The sequence below is a fragment of the Dermacentor albipictus genome, chromosome 4, assembly GCF_038994185.2.
Source record: "Dermacentor albipictus isolate Rhodes 1998 colony chromosome 4, USDA_Dalb.pri_finalv2, whole genome shotgun sequence".
NCBI classification, from domain to species: domain Eukaryota; kingdom Metazoa; phylum Arthropoda; class Arachnida; order Ixodida; family Ixodidae; genus Dermacentor; species Dermacentor albipictus.
This window is the reverse complement of record NC_091824.1, coordinates 109,617,027-109,638,028: the sequence shown is the minus strand read 5'-3', so window position 1 is coordinate 109,638,028 and position 21,002 is coordinate 109,617,027. Positions and strand designations below refer to the sequence as shown.

General features: G+C 46.5%; 1 protein-coding gene across 2 annotated transcripts; it reads left to right on the top strand.

Annotated features, from left to right (window-relative positions):
* Positions 1-13,076: 13,076 nt before the first annotated feature.
* Positions 13,077-20,688, top strand: LOC135914043 (malate dehydrogenase, cytoplasmic-like). Of its 2 annotated transcripts, XM_065446777.2 has the most exons (5): positions 13,077-13,721; positions 15,708-15,761; positions 16,973-17,026; positions 18,362-18,900; positions 19,869-20,688. In XM_065446777.2, the coding sequence occupies exons 1-5, from the start codon at positions 13,212-13,214 to the stop codon at positions 20,449-20,451; spliced, it is 1,740 nt and encodes a 579-aa protein (XP_065302849.1). In that variant the 5' UTR covers positions 13,077-13,211; the 3' UTR covers positions 20,452-20,688. The 2 variants fall into 2 exon arrangements, with proteins under 2 accessions (XP_065302849.1, XP_065302850.1); XM_065446778.2 differs by lacking the exon at positions 16,973-17,026.
* The last annotated feature ends 314 nt before the right edge of the window (positions 20,689-21,002 follow it).

Genomic DNA, 21,002 nt, shown 5'->3' with positions numbered 1-21,002 from the left:
AAAACTGAACGTGAGTTTCGAACAGCAATCTCTGGTTACGCTCCAGGTGTGCCAATTTCACAGAGCGTCACGAACGGTCTGTCATGTTTTTGTCTTTTCCTGTTTCTCTTCACTGTGTCCGTGTCTGTGCGCTGCTTCACCAGTAAGGTATCATGATCACACACCAACTAGCCCAACTTTCCACTTTACTGAACGGCATTAAATATAATTGGTGACCCCGCGTGCAGCAACTGCGCCGATTTGGAGACGCTCGACCACTTGCTACTTCGCTGCCCTGCCTTCGATGTGGAGCGCACGGACTTGTGTAGAGTCTATCGGCGACTGGGACTGACTTACGATACGGCGACCGCGCTGCTATTCCCTGCAGCCCACTCGTCCATCGTGAAGCACGCTCTTTCGGCACTGCTAGACTACTGCAATGCGACGCACTTGAGAGCGCGGCTCTGAGCCCCGCACTCACATTTTTTCCCCCTTGCCACGTTCGTCCTGTCTTTCTCTCCTTCATCTTTTTCTTCCCATTCCCCCTTCCCCGTGCAGTGCTGTTGAGGTGTCCTCCTGTGAGAGACAGTTACGGCGCTGCACTCATCTCTTCCGTTTCCTTTCCTAAAATCACTTCACACACACGCATTAAATATATAAAGGTTCGTTGTCCTACCAACGTTGGCATTCATAAAGATTTGAAATTTTTAAAAATGAAGATTTCAGGGAGCGGAAAGTTTCATTTTATTTTCCATTTCATGGCGAAATTGCAGCGCCGGTACGTTGGTGTATCGTCCCGGATTTCCAAGTATGTCTCCACGTTCTGGTGATTGTGGCGCCGTAAATGTTTTCGGAACTTGCAAAATTTTTCCTTTGGCCCCTTTAACATACAGTGTAGTTTATCTTCACTGATAAGATCATTACCAGGATTGAAGTCAAAATCCATGACGTCAAGTCAAGCTGGGGCACGATCGGAGTACGTTCTTGGGAACTCACGTTCAGTTTGCGTTCAGTCTCGCCTCAAACGAGTGGCCTAGGCCGCGCCAAGTCGTACTAGGCCAATCGCGTGGTGCGAACCAGAACGAAAACTGAACGTGAGTTTCGAACAGCAATCTCTGGTTACGCTCCAGGTGTGCCAATTTCACAGAGCGTCACGAACGGTCTGTCATGTTTTTGTCTTTTCTGGCTTGCCAAACCTTATCTCCCGGTAAGAGTGGCTATGTAAAGAAGCAGTTCACTAATACGGCTAAAATAATTTTCCTATTTAGTATCTTTTCGAGGGCTTAATATTTTACGTCCACTCCAGTGATTGGTTCAGAGCTTTCTTTGGCGTTTGTACCCTGTCATTGTGAACACTTCATTTATCTCGAACTTGCCTAGGCATCGTTTCCTTGCCCAGAGGAACTATCCCGTTGCATGCCCGCTTCCCCGTTGCGAGCTCTTAATTGACATCGTACTTGCGCATCGAGTGTACACATAGGTCGTACACTTGTATAAATTCGATGCATGTTGACTATAACTGCGGTCATCCTCTTTGCATGTTTGCATAAAGCAGTGTAAACTTGTTATGAAGGGCTTGTGTACAATGCCAATTGTTTTACGAGTGACCAGAACCCTGTCAGGTTTTTTCCTTTTGTCCCGGCGCCCTCTTTTCATTGAAAAATTATAACCTTTCACCTTAACTCAAACGAGGCGCAACCTTCTGCAGGCGTAAGACATCGTCCGGTGGCCAAAAAAAGGTACGCCACAGGACTCGTATCGCTTTGAGGCTTTCGGAACCCGAGAATGAGCCGAGCGAGTGGTGGAGCCAAATAAAGACGGCCTCTTTGCGGAGAAAGCGCTTTCGTATGCGGAAATGACTCAGCACAGCGTCACGAAAAAGAAAGTGGTGGTATGCTGGCGTGACCATGCCTCGGCGAGCCGACCCTTGCGTGATCCGGTCCCGTTCCTCAGCACCCACGTTCGTGACAGGCTCTTGAATGGTTCTTTTCCAGAAAGTCTTTTGAACCAGCTCGCGTCTCCAAAGTTCATCGGTTGTTGTGTATCATTTCTTTAGCTGCGCTTGCTTCTTTTCCGTAGGTTAACTTAGGGAAACTTGCACGCGTTTTTTTTTCGATATTTATGTGCCGGCTTTGCTTTCGTGACCTAAGTTACATAAACTATAATTTTACGATTTCTTATGCTTGTCCACCCTTAGTTTTTCAGAAGTGATGTCATGCTGTTACCGTGGTTATGACGTGGCCACACAGTGGACGTTTTCTAAAGCAGGTCGCATATTGAATAACAGGAACTCTCAAGATAACACTGAAGCCCGTGAGAACAGCAGTAGTAAAGCACCCTATGCACACCATTACGCACCGATTTGTACCACTGGAGTCAACCTGTCATCTGGTAGCTGGTGGCTATGTCATTTAAGGATGAAAAATGATTAGCCAGGAATGGGGCCATATTTGTGTTGAGCGTATTCTGGCGCCTGCCTCTCTAAGAGCAGGTTGCACTTACGCGACAACAGTTTTGTATTCGCCTCTCTCGGGAACCCGCTTTCCTCTTGCTTTTAATGCGAGAGCAATTACATGTTCATTCCAGGCGAATTTTCGCCGTCATCATCGACGTTGCCGTGATGTTTCCTATAAAGTCAAATTGTGATAAGATCCTATCGCGCCCCGTGTGCTGTATGCTGCGGATGCGAGACGAAGGTGTGAGGGTGAGCCGAGAAGGATGTTGGCATGATGCACGCCCCAAGGTTACGCGGGTAAGCTTGCGCGAGGCGAGGGTTGAGGGAAGGTGAGCGCGCGTATCGTCTCAAGCGCGGACGTGGCTGCGGCTGTCCGCGCGGCTCAGCGCGTTCACCACTCGCACGCGATCTAGGAGATAACACCCGACAGGTGCCAAGCTTCGCCGAGCCGATATGGCTGGTGGCTGCATATGCGTTGTCTTCTCGCCAGTCTATAGTGTTAGAGGACGCGTAAACTCAAGTTTCGGAGACGTGCCGAAGATAGAGGCAGCAGAAGCGTTCGTTCCTCTCTGTTTGCGCTTTCCATCGCACCAGCGTTGCGACAGCGACTGCTTGTGGTCATCTAGTAGATCTGTCCATATTTGTCTGTGCACATGTGACACCATGATTGCTAATTTATTTAGTGTGAGCCTGTGTACTGCAATTTGCATGGCCGACAGAAGTACGAACTTTCCATCGCGTAATTGTCTAATACTCCGTTATTGCTATCAATCATTCGCGTCATGAGCAATCATTAAATCAACTTTCTTTATATCAGTTGCAACTTGCGTTCCACTATAAACTAAGGCCACTGCCATGCCATCACACTTATTATGTAACGCTTATATCGTAGATTCCGTCCACTGAAGCAATGTCAGACAGTTTGTAGCAGTTCACAGTTGTTAACTCCCAACGGAGCCTTGTCCGGTACAGAGAAAAGTTTCGTTCTTCAGTGTATGCCACTCGTGAACTCCACATGACGAGACTCTGTGTGAGAAGACCTACCACGTTGAGTTCTCTTTAATTAAGCCTCCAGTGCTTTGAAATAAAAACTATGTAACTGCATTTATCGTCACTTCATGGTAATTCGTGCCTTAAGGGAATAAAGGCTGCATAATTCCCTAATTATTCACTTAGTTTGCTGTACCACAAACACTTGAAATAAAGATAGTCATTACATACGAGACGGCAACTCGCACCCGGAGAACTAGTTCAGAGTACCAGGAATGGTTGCCAACGCAGTGTGTAGACTCATTTTCGATGTCTAAGGGGAAGTTTGCTCTGCAGCTGTAATACCTTAAAAGTTATCGTGTCTTGAACGTGTCCTCAAACAGCACCTCTTAATACCTTAAGAGAAACCAAGAGATGTCCACACACGTATGTTGCAAAACAGGTTCCCTTTTACAGTTCTTCCTCCTGCCTTCCAACTGCTGTAGAGTTCCGGCTTGCTTTTGCACTGATTTTTTCCTTTCTCTTTATTGTTTTACTTTCTCCCACATAACTGTCTCTGGCACCGTAAGAGCCCATCTCTTAAGTCCCTGGGTGCGGCGAACTTGCCAGGGCTACCAAGTCTCGCGGAACGGGCCTTATTTATCCTGAGGCGTAGCCGACAGACAGCGAGGCTCATGCAAATTCATTACTGCCGCCGCCGACCAAGTCGATGTTGACACAGGACACGATCGACTTCCCGTAAGCTCACTGTCCATCTCCGCCCTCGTTCTCTCAGGCTCGCTCATTTCCAGCATTTATCTCTTTACTCTGCTCGCGAGCTCATACTACCGGCTTGTCCACTCCTCGTGTCGGCCGATGATGAATAACGAGATCGAGCAGAACGAGGGAGGAGGTGAAAGCGGGTATCTTAATGACGTGGGAGGCCCTGCGCTGGAAAGTTGGGGCGAGATGGGAAGGCGAAAGAAAATTTCGACGCCCAAGCGACGCGTCCGGCTTCACGCCTGCTCGAAGGTAGTGGGGGGACTGCCAATTACTTCGTCCCTCCGTGCACCGGGCGCGGCAGCCCCCCTAACCGAGTAGCGGCTGCGAATCGTCCAACCGGGAGACTCCGATAATGGCACCGTCCCTGTCTCACCGCTTCCTCCCTCGTGCTACGGTAACTTGGGTAGCGCGGGGCAAGCGTGTTGTACACGCGACTTTGTGAGCCTCCGTGCGTCTGTCCTTGTACGGCTCGCGCGCGCACTGTGGACGATCGGTGCAAAGAGGGGAAATGGCGGAGGCCGAAGAGGAGGGACGGGGTGAGAGAGAAGGCTGGCTCGATTCTCCTCCGAATAATGGGATCGCCGCAGGACATCCGGTACGATGGACAGAAATTTTAACGTACGACGGAGACTGAGCGAAAACTCATTAATGGTGAAACCAGGCGGAAGAAAAAGAAGCCCGCGTGCTGGTACCGCTGAAGTAGCGAGAATAAGGAGCGGTAATGGCTCGCAATTTGTCAAGATCCCTATTGATTTTAAACGGGCGCTTAAACGCGTTTGGCTGTTATTAATGCCTCCTAGGTGCGCGTCGCTTTCTTTTTTAGTTAGCTTGCTTGTTTCGCGTATTCGATCATATAAGCGAAGCGAAGAGGAAACTCCTTTATCAGTCTAGTGCTTCCTCCTTCGCTTACGTTCTCTGCAGACAAGTCAAGCACAAGAACATATTGGTTACGTGTGCCGCGAGGATGCTGTCCTATCTTACGAGCACTGGTGGACCCCGCACAAAGCCTCGCGAATAGGGATGTGTTCACTGGAACGCAACTAGCCTAGCGGCAAAAGTGCAAGTACAGAAGCAGAGCATAAGCCTGCCGTCCGCAAAGAAATATGTACTTGTAGGAGACTGAAGGAGCAGTATACCTAGGTGGATAAATGTAGGTGATAACTTGTAGGCTTTTTCAGGTAGGACAGCGAAACATTCGTGATAAATTAGTGCAGCGGAGACACCCCATTTTTCCAGATAAGTTAATAGGCAAAAAAGGCGTCTCAAGCCAGAACTTATGTTTAGAATATATCCTGCGTTCATGGGTCGGTGCAAAGACTATTAGAAGTAGGCACTCATGATGCTTCTTAAAATTCACCCGCACAATCTTTCCTGTCGCTTTTCAGTTTCATTTAGCAAGCGAACATCTGGAGCAATGTTAGGTGGTTGAATGGTACATTATGCAACTATATGTTCCCTTTGCTTTTGAAGAAAAAGAAAAGAAGAAGAAGAAGAAGAAGAAGAAGAAGAAGTAAAAGAAGTATATTTACCACTTAAGTGCACTTATGTATAGAAAGTGGTGGGGATGGCAGGATAAAAGCTGCATAACGGCAGCTTGACTAGTCCCACCTTCCCGTGAACAACAGGAAGCAACATGCCAAGATATTCGTTGTACATACTTGTGGCAAGGTTTATATATATATATATATATATATATATATATATATATATATATATATATATATATATATATATATATATAACGCAAGCATTCTGCGCTTCGCGATTAGGGCATGAGGAGAATAAAAAAAAACCTCCTGTACATTGGCGTTGTGGGAAGAGGCCGAGCTCACGTTATGCGACGAAGGGTGTTGAAGGAGTGAGTGAGGAGGGCGTTTGAGTGCTACCTGTTGGTTGGTGGAGGAGGAATGAGTAGGCTGGACGGGCACTGGAGAAACGCTGATTCGTCCAAAAGCCGCACGAAAGGCTGCGTCACGCACCGAGAAAGTTCACTCCGAGGCAGACGCTGCAGCAGCAATGGAAATGGCGCAACGCGACAGCCTGCCGCAGATCCTGACCGGCGCCAATTTCGCCGATCAATGCCTCCGCGTGGCCAATGCGGTGAGGACTCGTCAATCCTGCGGGCTGATAGAACCGCGCTCTTGGGCCAGAATTAAACATGTAGCTCCAAACATCGCAACGCAATAACTATCTCATACTGTGGGAATTCTCAAGTCATAAGAGGGGGTCGTACACGTAGCTTAGTGTTACAGAGCTTACGCATACACCTCACTCAGTGTCACATGGTAAACTCACAGTAATTAATTGCAACCTTTGTAGTGCCTTTCTCTTTCCAAATGGCCTCTCCTGTACACTGAAGAAAAGGAAATAGATGAAAATTAAATACAGAAGCGCGAAAGACGAAAGCTGCAGATAGTCAGGAATAATGTTTTCGCTTGTTTCCCACATGACCTGCTCGTTCATAATCGTACTCAAGTGAGCGCGTGTCCGTTGTCTCGAAATTCCAGGGGCGCCCACTGTATATTCTGCTCTAAACAGCGAATAGCCAGTCGCACACGAGCAAAATTAATCATTTGCATGAAGGGCGCCACAAACATTTATGCAACGACATCACCACTCTTATCAAAGCTGGCTTACAACCTAACCCGAAGTACAGTTCTTCGCGCTCTGCATACGCCACTAATTAGAAACGTTCTCATAACGCGGGCGCCCGCGCGCGGCTGCATAATGCGCCACTTCTTCGGCCTGCAGACTCACGACCGGCTATTAACAAAGTCCCTGTGCCCTTTCGCCTCGAAGCTATAGAGCGCGCGCGCGCTAAGTTCTCTCCGGGTCTTCATTTATCTCGCGGTGAACAAAGGGGCAGGACACGCGTACCTGTTCCGAGAAGCGCTTCCTCTGAAAACTGAGTCTAGTTTCTTGAGCCAGGAAACGCTTGTAAAAGCACGTAGTTGAGAAAGCGGGTGGCGGCAGCGGTGAGAAGACAGGGTTATAAACGCGAGAGAACTTTTTCAGAGTCCCGCCCCCCCCCCCTCCCATCCCAAAAAAGTTTCGATTTTCTCGTTCGCGTTTTTCCTTCTTTTATTTTTGCTTTTTCGTTGTTCCGTTCTCGGCTCAGTACGAGTCTGCATAGCACCACGCAAACGTCGATATTGTGGAGCACGCTTTTGTGAATCTCCCGAGCTGAACGAGATAGATGATGACGAGAGAATGCGTCGCATTCAATAGCTGTATGCCACGTGCGAAAGATAAGATCTGCAGAATAAACGCCGCATTCAACGGAAGCAAAAAGACAGGAGAATCAAGACACGATAAGCTATGCGATGATAAAGCATCTCACGTACAAGAGAAGGTAAAAGAAAAACGTCGCTCGAGAACGATATTTGCACCGAAGAACTTTTAGAACCTGAGACGCGTCAAGTAGGCACAGGAACAGAGAGCGACAAAGACTTTTAAAATGAATGAAAAAAGAAAATCAAAGTAGCCCATTAATGTCACGACCACCTGCTTTAAGCCTACAGGCACGAGCTTCTCTTGAATTACTTTTTTATTGTTCGCTCTCATTCGTGAACTGCAATCAAGTGAGGCTTTTAAAGACACGAGCTAATTAGGTAATTTGATGCACAGCGTAGTCCATTAGAGGCAGTGAATCCATATATGCTAAGCTCTTGAGCAGAAGCAATGCTCGGTGTGTAGAAGGCGAACGCTATATGTGGACAAATTAAGCTGCAGGACTGATTTTATAACACCCACCTCGGTATTTTTCATATCTTATGACTGCAGCTGCTGCTATAAAAAAACCTTGCTATAACTTGTATACTTGAGGGACGGTGTACAGCTTTCGTACCTCCAATATCCAATGACTCAGATTTCTCCCGGTAAAGCTTGACAGCGTCTAAGCTTACGGCATTCCGTTCTGTACAATGCTTTTGTCTCTGTGGCCCGTGGCGCTGTGCCCGCGACAGTTACATAACTGAACACAATGCCATTCTTTCAAAAGAGGTCAGTTGAGTTTCTGCGACTTGGCATTCAATAATGCTTATAAAGCTTTGCAAGGCCTGTGAATGCTTTGTTGCGTAGATGCAATAGCGCCCAAGTGACTCATATATGGTTACGTCACTCCGAAGATATGAAAGTATAAAAGTAGAGTAAGCAACTCCCCTGAAGATTAGTTGAACGAGGAGTTTAATTTTTTGCAGAGACGCCACGTCACCAGTCAGTGGATGCTGTCTCATCAGAGTATGACTGAAGCTGGAACGTCTACACTTGTGCTCGCGTGCATAGCATCAGTTCGAGGCCACCCTACTTGCCTGCTCATCAACGGTGCGATCCTGTACGCGTTTCAAAATAGAACGGAGGCGGTCCGTTCTTTACGTCGTGAAACAGGCGGTCCGTTCCATTGTATTCGTCTGATAGCCGATGACACGGAATGATTGACAGCGAATATCACGGCACAATTGACGCCATGGCATTCGTCATGGTTCAAATTGACCAATCATGTGTGGCTCGGTGGAACGGACCTCCTCCGTTCTATTTTGGAACGCGTACAAGATCGCACCCCAAATGCCCCTTTTGCCGGTAATACTACGGAGTCAACGACAACGGATGTTCCCCTTGTCCTGCTTCAGGACAGTTTTTCTGGCAGTGTTAGGGCAGTGCTCATTGGGCAGTGCTCAGTGCTGGCAGTGGGCAGTGCTCATGTCTCATTGCAGTCATGCCTCATCTGGGGTAGCGTCTAGATGCGACGCCTTTCACTCCACTGGTAGTGGTCAATAAAAAAACGAAATTCTTGGATTTTACGTGTCGAAACCACGATATGATCATGAAACACACGGCAGTGGAGGACTTCGGATTAATTTTGACCACCTGGAGTTCTTTAACCTGCGCCCAATGAACGGTATACACGGGAGTTCTTGCATTTCGCTCCCATCAAGATGCAGCTTCCGCGGCCAGGATTTGATCCCGCGCCTTCGGGCTTGGCAGAGCAAGTCCAATGCCATCATTACGCCAGCACGGCTGGTGGCGGCACTTATGACGCTCGCGTTCTTACATGACTGGCAAGCCGCCAGAGCGCCGTTCTTTCTGCCAAGCAATAGTTACCTCGCGTGCTGCTTCGAGCCACGTCACACCCGCATATAGTCACAACACCATCCTAGGAGTTCAAGCGCAGTACTGTACCCCGCTATCACTGCCAACAACTTCGACCCTCGCGTGAAACTGCCAACTTTTCTCCGTTGCCTACAACGTCAGGACAAAGCAGGACAAACCAAGCAGGACAAACCAAAACAAGCCAGGTTACAGTGTAAGTTGTCGTAACGTTGTTACAGGGCGTAAATACTAGTTGCACTTTAACAATCGTAATAAGACATAAGCATAACCGGAGCAACACAAAGGCATTCAACTCTCCGCTAAATTATTGGCTAGCGTATCGTGAGTTCATTTTTTTTAATAGTGCATTATGGCCCTAAACTGCTCGAGAAGGAAATTCTACAGCGACACTGTTTGGGGCCAAAGACGATTTTTTTTTCCTGGCCATTTTCTTCGTTTGCTTTTTCTACCTTTGATTCTTGACGAGTTTGTGATAACCGGCAAGGCCTTTCGAGGAAGGCAGCGGTGAAACACGGTAGAGACAGTCAATAAGATCAGAGTACTTTGTCTACCCGACTATTTACGTGCGAGTATTTCATAGATCTACATTTACACCCACAGTTGTTTGCCCAGTGTTTCATTACTTCCACTTCTTGAAATTTCATACCAACTAGGCCCAGTCTACCTTAAGAATTTAAAAGGCCACTGTTGTAGGCTCGAGTGAAGAACAGCAGCATGTGTGAAGGCGCGATTATATATGGGTAAACAACATGAGTGAAAAAGGCATACAGCGTACATAATGTGGCGGGGTTCGGCTGTTTCCTATATTTTATGGTGGTCCATGCGTGATTTGCCTATGTCACTCATGTCACTGATTTGCGTGGAAGTCTTCCGAAACACTGCGTTGGTCTGGTTTTCCCAACGGGCACAACCAGCACTTGTTTCAGCCTCGCCGCATAAATTTGCATGTTCTTAGTTTCTTTCAAGCATTTTTTTTTACTTGTCATGCCAGCGCTGCCAGTAAATATGAAGATCAAGAAAACACCTATATACTAATTTTGATCTTGGTGTGCTCTGGTTGTCTTTGTCTCTTTTCTGCAGGATTCTATTTACGCTATTTAGCTAAACAGAGAACCATTAGGCCACCGGGCGCGTAATCACATTTTCCATTCCCGTATTCACGAATACAATCGTTCGCAAAAAAGCACCGCAACCAATCAAGTTACATAACGTGTTGTCGTCGAATTGGCCCCGTGAAACTGAGATCTATAGCGATAGGGTTTTTGCAAGAGCTGTCCATGTTCTATAACGAGGAACAATCAAGCTTGCCACGGAACATGAATGTGGGCTCTATGGCCAAGAAAGCGCAGCCATTCTTGCAAAACCGTCTGTAATCCTGTATTCGCTGCGTATCTGTCATTGCTGGTTGCAGGATAAACAGATACCGCAAAGCACTCCTTAATTTCACGCAGAATTCAAGTTTTGGGTCGTACATAAGGCGCGCGTTCAACCACACAAGAGGCTTTTAACGGCAATCACCTATACTTCGTACATCAACTGTCGCACGATGCGCCATAAATCAGAAATGTACACCGATTGCAATCCATTCTTGGCAGTTATGAACGTCGCGACATCATCGTTGGAAGAACAACAACAGGTAAGCCTCCTCCACAAATTTCCACTTGTGGGATTATGCCAAACGGCCTTCCGCAGTTGAACGCCATAGAAATGCCACAGCGCCTAGCGCGCACAGCCACCAGAACACAAATCCTGGAGGGATTTATGGTCTTCACGAAGCTGTTCAAACAGCCGATCACCTCCGGCCCCGGAGTGTCGACAGCCGGAACTGCCGGCGGTCCAGTACGGCGACGACGGCAAATATTTGCCGAGCTGCGAGGATCGGCCGTGCCGCGCGTGGTAAGCACCGCGCCTGCTGTGTAAACTCGGGGAGGGGGGTGGGGCGTGGGGGTCGTTCGTGTTGCTCACAGCATCGAGTGCTCCGGGGCACCATTTCGTCGCAGTCTCCATTACTCCTCGCTTTGTGTGCAGCTCTCTCGGAAGATGGCAAATATTCCGGTTGCTTATTTGTTGCCACAAGGAAAACTAAAGCACAGCGAATTCTTCGCGGTGCTTCTTGCGATCGTTCGTTTCTTCTTGGAAGACAACCTGGCGAAACGCTGCTTAAGAACAATATTGGTTATACATTCGAACTTCGCGCTGTAACTAATATGTTGTCCCGCCCTGTACTTCGCGCTCGTTGGGTATACGCTTCCTCGACTGTTTCAAGTCAGTCGTCCGTTGCCGTGGTACACAACGATCGCAAATTTTATTGTAACGCAGAAAGTGCTCAATGATGTGGTTCACTGAACAAATAAAAATGGCGAGTGTTGTTGCCATCTCGTCTTGCTTGATCCTGCGATTGCCCCGAATCAACTCGTCTACCTGATGTTGATGCTCCTCAGCAGAGGCCGTTGCGGGCCGTCCACTTCGGTGCTGATTCTGGAGATTTGATGCGCCTGCATTTTGTTTTTCACTATCCTTGCCCACTTCCTTACAGTGCTGACGTCAACACAGGCATTCCCAAACACGGGCATTCCCAACACAGGCAACACAGTCAGACGGCGATCAACGTTGATAGACGCACAACCTACCGGAGCAAAAAATTCAATTACAGCGCGCTGTTTCAACCGGACATTACTATTGGGTGCCATGAATCGCTCGATTACTCTGGAACAAGAAAATGCAGAAAGGTGAAGCAAGCGACATTCTGTAGCTTAAACATCAGTGCATTAAAGATAAAGAGTTCAAAATGTTTGCAGTAAATTGCAAAGGTAGTGGGCTTGGAGGCATTACTTTCTATATCGCCCTCGTAGATTTTTCCGTGCTCTGGGAAGAGAAAAAATAGTCGAAGAGGAACAAGACGGGTAAGGCGACAAGTGAGGCGGGCAAAGTGCATAGCGGCAAGGTGTAATCACATCCTGGACATGCCAGACCTGGTTCAATAAAACAGTACTCTGACAACTATTGGCCGTCGAGACGGAGAAATGCATCAGTCAACCTCTGTCGATTTTGCACGTCTTAAGGACAGTCACATACACATGGTGTATATAGTCACGCACATGCCGAAACTCACAGCCAGAACACTCAGCGCGATGCATTAACTGCACGTGAGCAACGACGCGTAAACGCCACTCCAAACGTAAGCCTTTGCAGAAAGCTGATACTTCAGCGTTGAATCTTTTCTTCTAGCCTAAACGATATCTTGGGGTCCAGTCTGTGCCATTTGTGGCGATTTTTCGCATAGTCCAATTGCTTTTACTTTGCTTTTCGTATGACAGCTCTCTAACACACTCTAGCGCAAGAGAAGGGCCACCGTGTTTTATATCAAAGAAATACCGATCACTATGGCCCGAATGGCGATGATCTTGCCGGCGTTGATGCGAAGGCTCTCGAAGACTCAGAGCCACGGCTAACGATTTGTGTTTCAAGGTGGATGTTACCCACCTAACTACCTACCTGTCGCTATGCCTTCTCTTAGGTCTTAGACGTGGCAGATAACCACACTCGAGAACGATGATGATGAGGAGGTTTTTTTTATATAGCACATACCCCCACAGGGGACTGGCCAAGAAGCGGGCTGTACAATTAAAGTAAAATAAGGTTATATGGAGAAATAAACGCATATAAGTGTTAATTGTACAAATAGGAGGGGAAAAAGAACGAAGTGCAGACCACGTCTTCTTTTTATTTTTATTTTTTTAAGGAACAAGAGAACAAGAAATCAATGGCACAGCCTCGAGCTCTTTTCCTTGAGGCAGAGAAGAAACAAAAGAACTACAGCTGAAGCCCTCCGCTCCATTGGGGCCCCTGTGGGGCCGCCGCTCCGACGTGGACCTCTTGACGCGAAGCAACGTAGAATCACCGTCCAGCTGGAGTGATGTCAACGCTCATTTCTAAGCCGAGTCGCTCTACCGAGGGCGTCTCGCGTAAGTCCGCCGAGAATGTGTCGCGGCGCAGTTCGAAGTCCAAGGGAAAAAGACATGCGGCAGCGGCGGCCCCGGAAAGCCAGGAGCAACTCATACCGGACGAGTGGGACACCAAGAAGAAGCACGGAGCCCACGCTGCCGGAAAATCGACGACAGAGAATGCTGCCGCAGCGATGGCGGTGCCGGGAGCATCGGTTGACGCCGTCTCTGCGCACTGCGATGCCGCCGAGGAGCTCAGCGCTAGCCAGGAGGAATGTACGACGTCCGAGCACAAGCGTCCGTCGTGCTCGTCTGCGTCGAGTAACGTGGAGCAGCAAAGAGACGCTACTTATGAGAAGCACCAAAAGCATGTCAAGGAAAGACCGGACGAGATGAACAGCGAGGAAGAACCCTTCGTCAAACCGGGCACGATGAGGCCCAAGCCACCACCGCCACCACCACAGCAAGTCTCCAAGAGAACGGTAAGAAGCCAATTTCGAAGGAATGCTCTATAGAGTGACTGTGTCCACGTGAACGCTATCTGCGTTCACGTGGATACAGTGAATGCAGAAAGGCATTCCCGAAAGCAGAAGACTCCGGTTGGATTCGTTCCGCGATAGTTGCGATTATTTATCGGCCCTACTCGAAGAATTGATATTATTTACGATCATTGCGGAGGTTGTCACATGCTTGAGAAAGCAGCCGCCTGTGAAAGAGACATGGACGGTGCACAGGTGCACGCTTGCCACATATTCGCCTATGGCTATCTTATGTTTATTACAAAGTGTACAAGGTCACGTAAGAGTTAGATATGTTGCAACAACTGCCATTGATGCTTTGTTGCGGCTTAGAAAATAAATGCAAGGGTTTATGCTTCAGAACGCGTAAAAGTAATTGTCCATTGCAAATTAAAAGAAGTGTTTTAGTGTCAGTTCAGTCGTCGTCCTATAATGTGCTTAATGTCGCGTTTGAAATGACGTGATGCCTCCAGTAATCTAAAGACATACGCAACCGTTACACATATTTTGCAATGACGCAAGATTACCTGGGCACTGTCCTATATTCTAGCTTGAAACTGTGGCTACAATATATCAGTGATATTGCTCACAATGAGAAGTCATATTTAAGTATAACGACAGTAGACAAACGTAATTTGGCTAGATGATGCTAGCTGCTATGCTGCACAATCTACGCTATATGCTGCGCAACAGTTTCCGACCCCTCAAGGCACGGACACACAAGAGATCCAAAAAGAGCACCCAACTTCCGTTCCTCCTCTTTTACAGATGCAGTTCTCGTCATGAAATGTTCTGCTGTAAATATATCGCACGTGCCATCTGTTAGTGCAATCGGATCCATACCTTCTTCATGTCTTACACACGGAACACTTAATGAGAAATAGTGGAAATCATTTTTCGCACTGTGCCAAAGGCCTGGAGTAAAGAAAGAAGCTAGGAGGGAGCGTCACGTAATAGAACTGAAGGCTTATAATAGCGATCTAGCACGCGATCTTATTACGGTATGTTTTAGTGTCTCAAACCACCGCGTTCTGTGGAAGCTCTTCAAGAGACCAAAACGCATGTATCAGGAACGTGCGGCTGCCGCACTCCCATGTTGCAACGAAAATAAATGTGAATGCATAGACGACCAAAGCTAAACAAGCTTACCGCGAGATAATGGACACAAAGTGGCTGGCAAAGCAACCGAACAAGGCCGCATCCATATCTAAACCTACTAAAAGCCAAACATTCGTGATCGAGTCTGTCGAACATCCCCGTGGGCTTTTGGGGGGCACGAAAGAGAACGCAGCGCTTCCATGCGAAAGCTGGTTGTGTGACGTCATACACTCTTCTAGCTATTTGCATCCTTCATGCTCAGAATGCGCCCCAACCGCTTTCTCAGTTGTTTTTTTTTCATACACAATGCTTGTCAATGACGCAATTTCAGTGTGGCTATGTGATCTGCCGTAACTCTTTCGGAGAATCCTAGGTGTGCTTGGACCAGCAGCAGAAATGCTGCGAGTAAGGTGTTCTCCACGTAGGATTCATGGCTTTCAGGAATTGCGAGTGCCATCAAATTTAAGCACCCAAAAGTCACATCGCGTTAAGTCATCTATAGAGCACGTCCACGAAGTGTTCATGCACTCTCACCTAAATTTGCTTCTTCCTTCGCGCCGCTCTCACGTACGCCGACTGTGTGCCTGCTTCTCACCTACTGTTGCGACAGCAGAGAGGCTACCGAATGCGGCTGCGCAGTCGCCTGAACAGTAAACATGTTCGCACATTTCACGTGGTTGCGAATGATCGCACTCCACAATCGTGCACCTTCTTCAAGATGAAGTTTATTATATTACAATTTCACTTTCCATAGCAATTTTGCACTTTATTAAGCTCACGTTTCGGCTTTTTGTTACGCTTCTTCATCTGCCTGTCGATATTCAACTAATTCCTTTTTATTTTGTTTTTAAGCCGACATCTTCGCGGACAAAAGTGGAGGAAGCAGCACAGCCCCCAAGGAAAGAGGTAATTTAAAGCATTAAGTTACGTAAGTCTTACCATTTTCAGTGAATAAATGAAATATTTGCGGTTCTGCTAGTACTCAGACCTTTTAAACCTTTATAGTTTTCAAGTGCGCTAAGAAAAATGGGATGAAAAAATATAGACGCTCTGCAGCTCACTATGGTCACACTATAGGTCCAAGATATCTTAGCAAGCGCGTTGTCTAGAGCTTTCTTAGAGTGCGTTGAAATTACAACGTACTGCGACATATGAACTTTAGCTCTGAGAGCGCTAGTCAAAAGTTGCTCAGCACATGTTAAGGCGCGTAGAAAACGCTAGAAGATAAACTAGGCTTCTTTTCGTTCAGAAAGAATAAACGACTAGACAGAGCTATTTGCGCAGAGGAACGAAATGTCTACGCCATCGTTCTTCACAAAGTGATTTTATTCCTACAGATATAGGAAAGCATGGAATTGAGGAGGCGTGTGTAAAAAATCGATTTACATAGAACGTATTCCCATTGGCAAAGTTCCAGCTAGCGCCCGTAACTTATGGCAGCAATCGGCTCGATCATGAAACAAACACCGATGCGATGGCAACTGGCACTTTCGTAAGAGATTTTGAGTGAATGCTAGCGTGAGAATCTATCTTTTGGTCATGGTTGTATTGTGTAAGTAAACCATTGGTGTTTTATCTACTGCATGCTGTAAAGGTTCGAAAACACCATATAATGGCTTTCAAACATTTCCGAAACAACGGCGTTGTTCTGCTTGCATTTAAAGGGATTCAGTTAAAAAGAATCTAACACGAAACAAAAGAAAAAATAATGAATCAGAGAGGACGTAAATTAATCATTAATGAAGACACCTAGTACTGGCTTGTCATGTTAGATGCCATTGCACTTGATTTTAAGGGGTATTACGGGAAGCACGTTTCTGTCTGGAGCAAGAGCAAATATGCAGTGCTTCGAATTCATGTGGCATGTGTGGGATGCTCAAGACATTGTTTTATTAGAAAAAAATAGTGGTGACCTTTTAACAAGGCTGACATTACACTTCAATACTGCGAGAGCATTTTTATCTTTTTCTTGAAAGTGTTCTTTTTCTTGGAAGGCATGCTTGTGTAGTACAAGAACAGTGCAATAAATATAGTACTAGATAAAAATTTAATGCACGATTTAGGTGTATTTGTTCTATGATGAAGGAAAATTAATAAAACGTGTGTTAATCTTCAAGCCAGTGGCTCCCGTGGCCAAGTTTGAAGAGGAAGTGCTGCGCTCTGTAAAACAGGTGAACTGTTTTGCCATGTTGTCAAACGCTGAATTTTCTGCATGTAAGATGGTTTATGTTTGCTTTGTCGGCACTACATGGAAATACCCGATTTCTCCACTGAATGTTATGTGCTATGAATAAAAAGGCCGCCACACAAGGGCTGTAGCATAAAACACACTTTACTTTACCATTGCATTTGTGAATTCCTAAAGAGTGTTCTGGTTCTCGTAGCTATATCACAGCAGGAATTTTTTTCGTGATAAAGAAATTCACATAACATAACCTTATTCTCTTACCAAAGAAATAAATACGATAACAGCTGATGGAACGAGTACTGCAATGGATAGAAAGCTCCCAATCTCCCTCACACTTGGACGTTTGCGGAAAGAACTGGGGCGTGATTTGTTACTTTTTATTGCATTGTCAACTAATTTATTCTGTGACTAAAGGGTTTCTCCTTCCAATAATCTTAAGCGGGACCTCAGCCAAAGTGACTAGCTTATTGGTAGAAAATAATTTACGGTCGTTAAATCACCGGCTTCTCGGAGCCGGTAACTTAGCGAAGATGTGCTAAAAGGGCGTGTACATATTCAATTACTTCATCCGTCAGAACTAATGCATTAGCCGAAACGTTTCTTGCACTCAAGTGCCACAAAGCACCTCTTTCCCCTGCTCTACGTCATTTAATTCAGAATTTGCACCATGTTTCACCGAACTAGTGGGTAGCCATGCTTTAGCCACAGTATCCCTGACTTCTCATGTGTTTTCTAACAGAAACTTGTAGTCCTAAGGAATAGTATTAGTCTTAAATAACTTCCTATCGCGGTCGACTTCGAAGACAAGTACACGAAATTTTATGCTGCATTCATTGGCTTGTTTGTCTGTCTCTTCGTTTGCTTGCTTGTTTGTTTGATTGAGTGATTGATTTATTGATTGATTGCTTCCTTTTTACTTGTTTACTTGTTTACTTGTTTATTTGCTTGTTTATTTCGTTCGTTCGTTAGTTCGTTTGTCTGTCTGTCTGTCTGTCTGTCTGTCTGTCTGTCTGTCTGTCTGTCTGTCTGTCTGTCTGTCTGTCTGTCTGTCTGTCTGTCTGTCTGTCTGTCTGTCTGTCTGTCTGTCTGTCTGTCTGTCTGTCTGTCTGTTTGTTTGTCTGTTTGTTTGTTTGTTTGTTTGTTTGTTTGTTTGTTTGTTTGTTTGTTTGTTTGTTTGTTTGTTTGTTTGTTTGTTTGTTTGTTTGTTTGTTTGTTTGTTTGTCGCCGTTTCGGCTACTGAAATCTGGGCAAACTGGCAAACGTTGGTCGCCTGTTACTGTCAAGTGATCAGCAACTGCTCTTGCCGGTGAACCAACAGGTGGAAAAGCAACTCTCGGGCCATTCGACGCCCATGAGCAAGACGTTTCCAGCCATGAGCGAGCAAGAGTTTCTGAGCCGAGTCGGGTCCCACGTCGTGGTGAGGCAGCAGGAGCCGGTCGTCCCCAAGGACCCCATACGAGTCCTGGTGACGGCAGTGACGACCGAGCTATCGTACCGCATGCTTATTCCGATGATGCGTGGCGACGTTTTCGGTGGGGACCAGCCGATTGTGCTGCACCTGTATGATGAGAGCGAGAATATATCAGACCTGCACGGCATCGCCATGGAAATCGAGGACTGCTCGTTCGCACTGCTCAAGCACGTAGTGTTCACCGGAGAAGACGAGGTGGCCTTCCTGAACGTCGACGTGGCCTTCCTGAATGACTCGGTGCCCGTGGATGGGGATCGAGCGTTGTTCGAAAAGTGTGTGCAGACGTACGCCGGTCACGGCAAGGCACTCTCGGCTCACGCTAAGAAGACGGTGAAAGTGATCGTTTCTGGTCACCCTATTCACACCAACACCTACGTCTGCACCCGGTGAGGCATCTCGACTTTCTTAGCTGTCAGCTGTCTCTTCTTGAATCTGTAACTATAGTTATAAATAGCACAGCTACTTATGAAGTAGGTATGTGTTCTACATTAAATGCAACTGCCGTATTCGCAATCAGGTTCCATGCCTTGCTGATGTCAGAAATTCGCTTTTCCCCGCCATCAATAACGTGTTCAAACAAATTCATACATTATGCTGGAGAAAAGCGAATGCAAGAGACAGAGCACATACAAACTATAACGGATCTGAACATTATTCTTGTTAAATGGTTGTGAGTGGACGTTGCTGCTGAAGATGATATTTATTTATTTATTTATTTATTTATTTGTTTATTTATTTATTTATTTATTTATTTATTTATTTATTTATTTATTTATTTATTTATTTATTTATTTACCCTCAGGGCCTTTAGGGCGTTACAGAGGGGGTGGGTACATGGTTGAACAAGAACAGAATCTAAACTTGCGGATTAAATCACGAAGAAAACTGGAAAAACTGCATGTGTGTGCTTTCTGCACACACATGCAGAAAGCACATCATGCAGGGTTTAAAAAAAACATTCAAAGTACAAAGATAAGCTAGCGTGTGACGACTAGAAAACTATTACCCAAATGGCGCACTGTTATAAGAGTTCGCGAGTTTTACCTTTCATATATTTTAATTCGCGGCTTACAAGTGTGTAACGTAGTATAGTTACAGGTATTGTGGAAAATCCTACTCTCGACAAGCTAAATTTATAAGAAGAATGTTATGCGTTTACTGGCGGCAATTTATACCTAAGATCCGCAAGTTGTATTTATCTCAGCCTTTTCAAATTGTATAGCCGCGACTATAGCAACCTGGCATCCTAAACGTGATAGCGGGGATTACTTGTACCATAAGCAAGTCAAGCATGGCACAACATTACAAGTTGTTGGAACCAGGCCTCCTTGTTATTTATCTCACTATTTTTCAGGTATGCAAAAAACATTCCTTACGAGAACTTCACGGGTCTCGCCAGGCTCAACCACAACCGTGCTGTCACACTCTTGTCCCAGAGACTGGGCGTCATTCCTAACAAGATCGTCAACATGATCGTCTGGGGTCACCGTGGCGACACGCTCCTGCCGGACTACAGTCGAAGCGTTGTCATCAAGAAGGCGAAACGATATAAGATATCGGACCTAGTGAGCCGCGACTACCTGGACGAAGGACTGCCAGAGGATGTCAAGATTCGCGAGGACCTCGTACAGAAACTCACCAAGCATCCTGGCATCCTGTCTCGGGCCAAGGCTGCCTGCGACCAAATGCGCGACTGGTGGATTGGTCTGCCGGCGGGTCAGTTCGTTACCATGGCAGTGCTCAGCGACGGTATCTACGGCGTCCCACCCGACCTTGTATTCTCGTACCCGGTGTTCATCGACCACTCTCGGTCGTGGAAAGTGGTACAGGGAATCTCTGTCAACGAAAATCTACGGAACTGCATCGCCGAGTCGGCCAAGGACCTCGAGCGGGAACGAGACGAGGCTATGGAGATCTGCACAGAGCTCGCTCTGTGAACAGAGGAGGCAGGCCTTTCCTGTGGCGAAGCCAACAAAACGCAAGGCCAAGGACGTCTGACAATCCTGGAAACGCAATAACTGCTTTTCGCTAGCTTTGTGCCGGGAATTGGGTTATTCGAGAACCATCAGCTTCACGTTATTACCGGTACAAATACACTATAACGAGCTGTACAATCCTCCCATATTCTGTTTTTTACATTGTGTAAATGAAGCGTGTTGAGCAAGTAAACAGGGCATCTGGTGTGAGGCACTTCGCGATACTCGGCCGAAGTGACAGGCATATGCAATTACTATCGGTAGTTTAGAACAACATTCCAATTACTCGTCATGCCAGGATTTGTCCGATGCACGACATATTTGTTGTACATTGTGCTATCCTATATGCATTTAAATGACAAATGCGCACGAGAAAACATGGTGCTGGGACCTTATTATTTCTGTATGCAGTGGTGTCGGGAGGAGTGATGCAACGAGAGGAATGATTCTCAACGAAGCGGGCTGCGCGGCCCAATATATGTCCTTCCCTGATAAATTATATATATGCCTCA

Excerpts from the sequence above, each read along its gene's own strand:
- LOC135914043 (XM_065446777.2), top strand. The coding sequence starts at position 13,212 with ATGTCAACGCTCATTTCTAAGCCGAGTCGCTCTACCGAGGGCGTCTCG. Across the intron at positions 17,027-18,361 it reads TGCTGCGCTCTGTAAAACAG|GTGGAAAAGCAACTCTCGGG; the intron begins GTGAACTGTTTT and ends GTGAACCAACAG. Across the intron at positions 18,901-19,868 it reads AACACCTACGTCTGCACCCG|GTATGCAAAAAACATTCCTT; the intron begins GTGAGGCATCTC and ends ACTATTTTTCAG.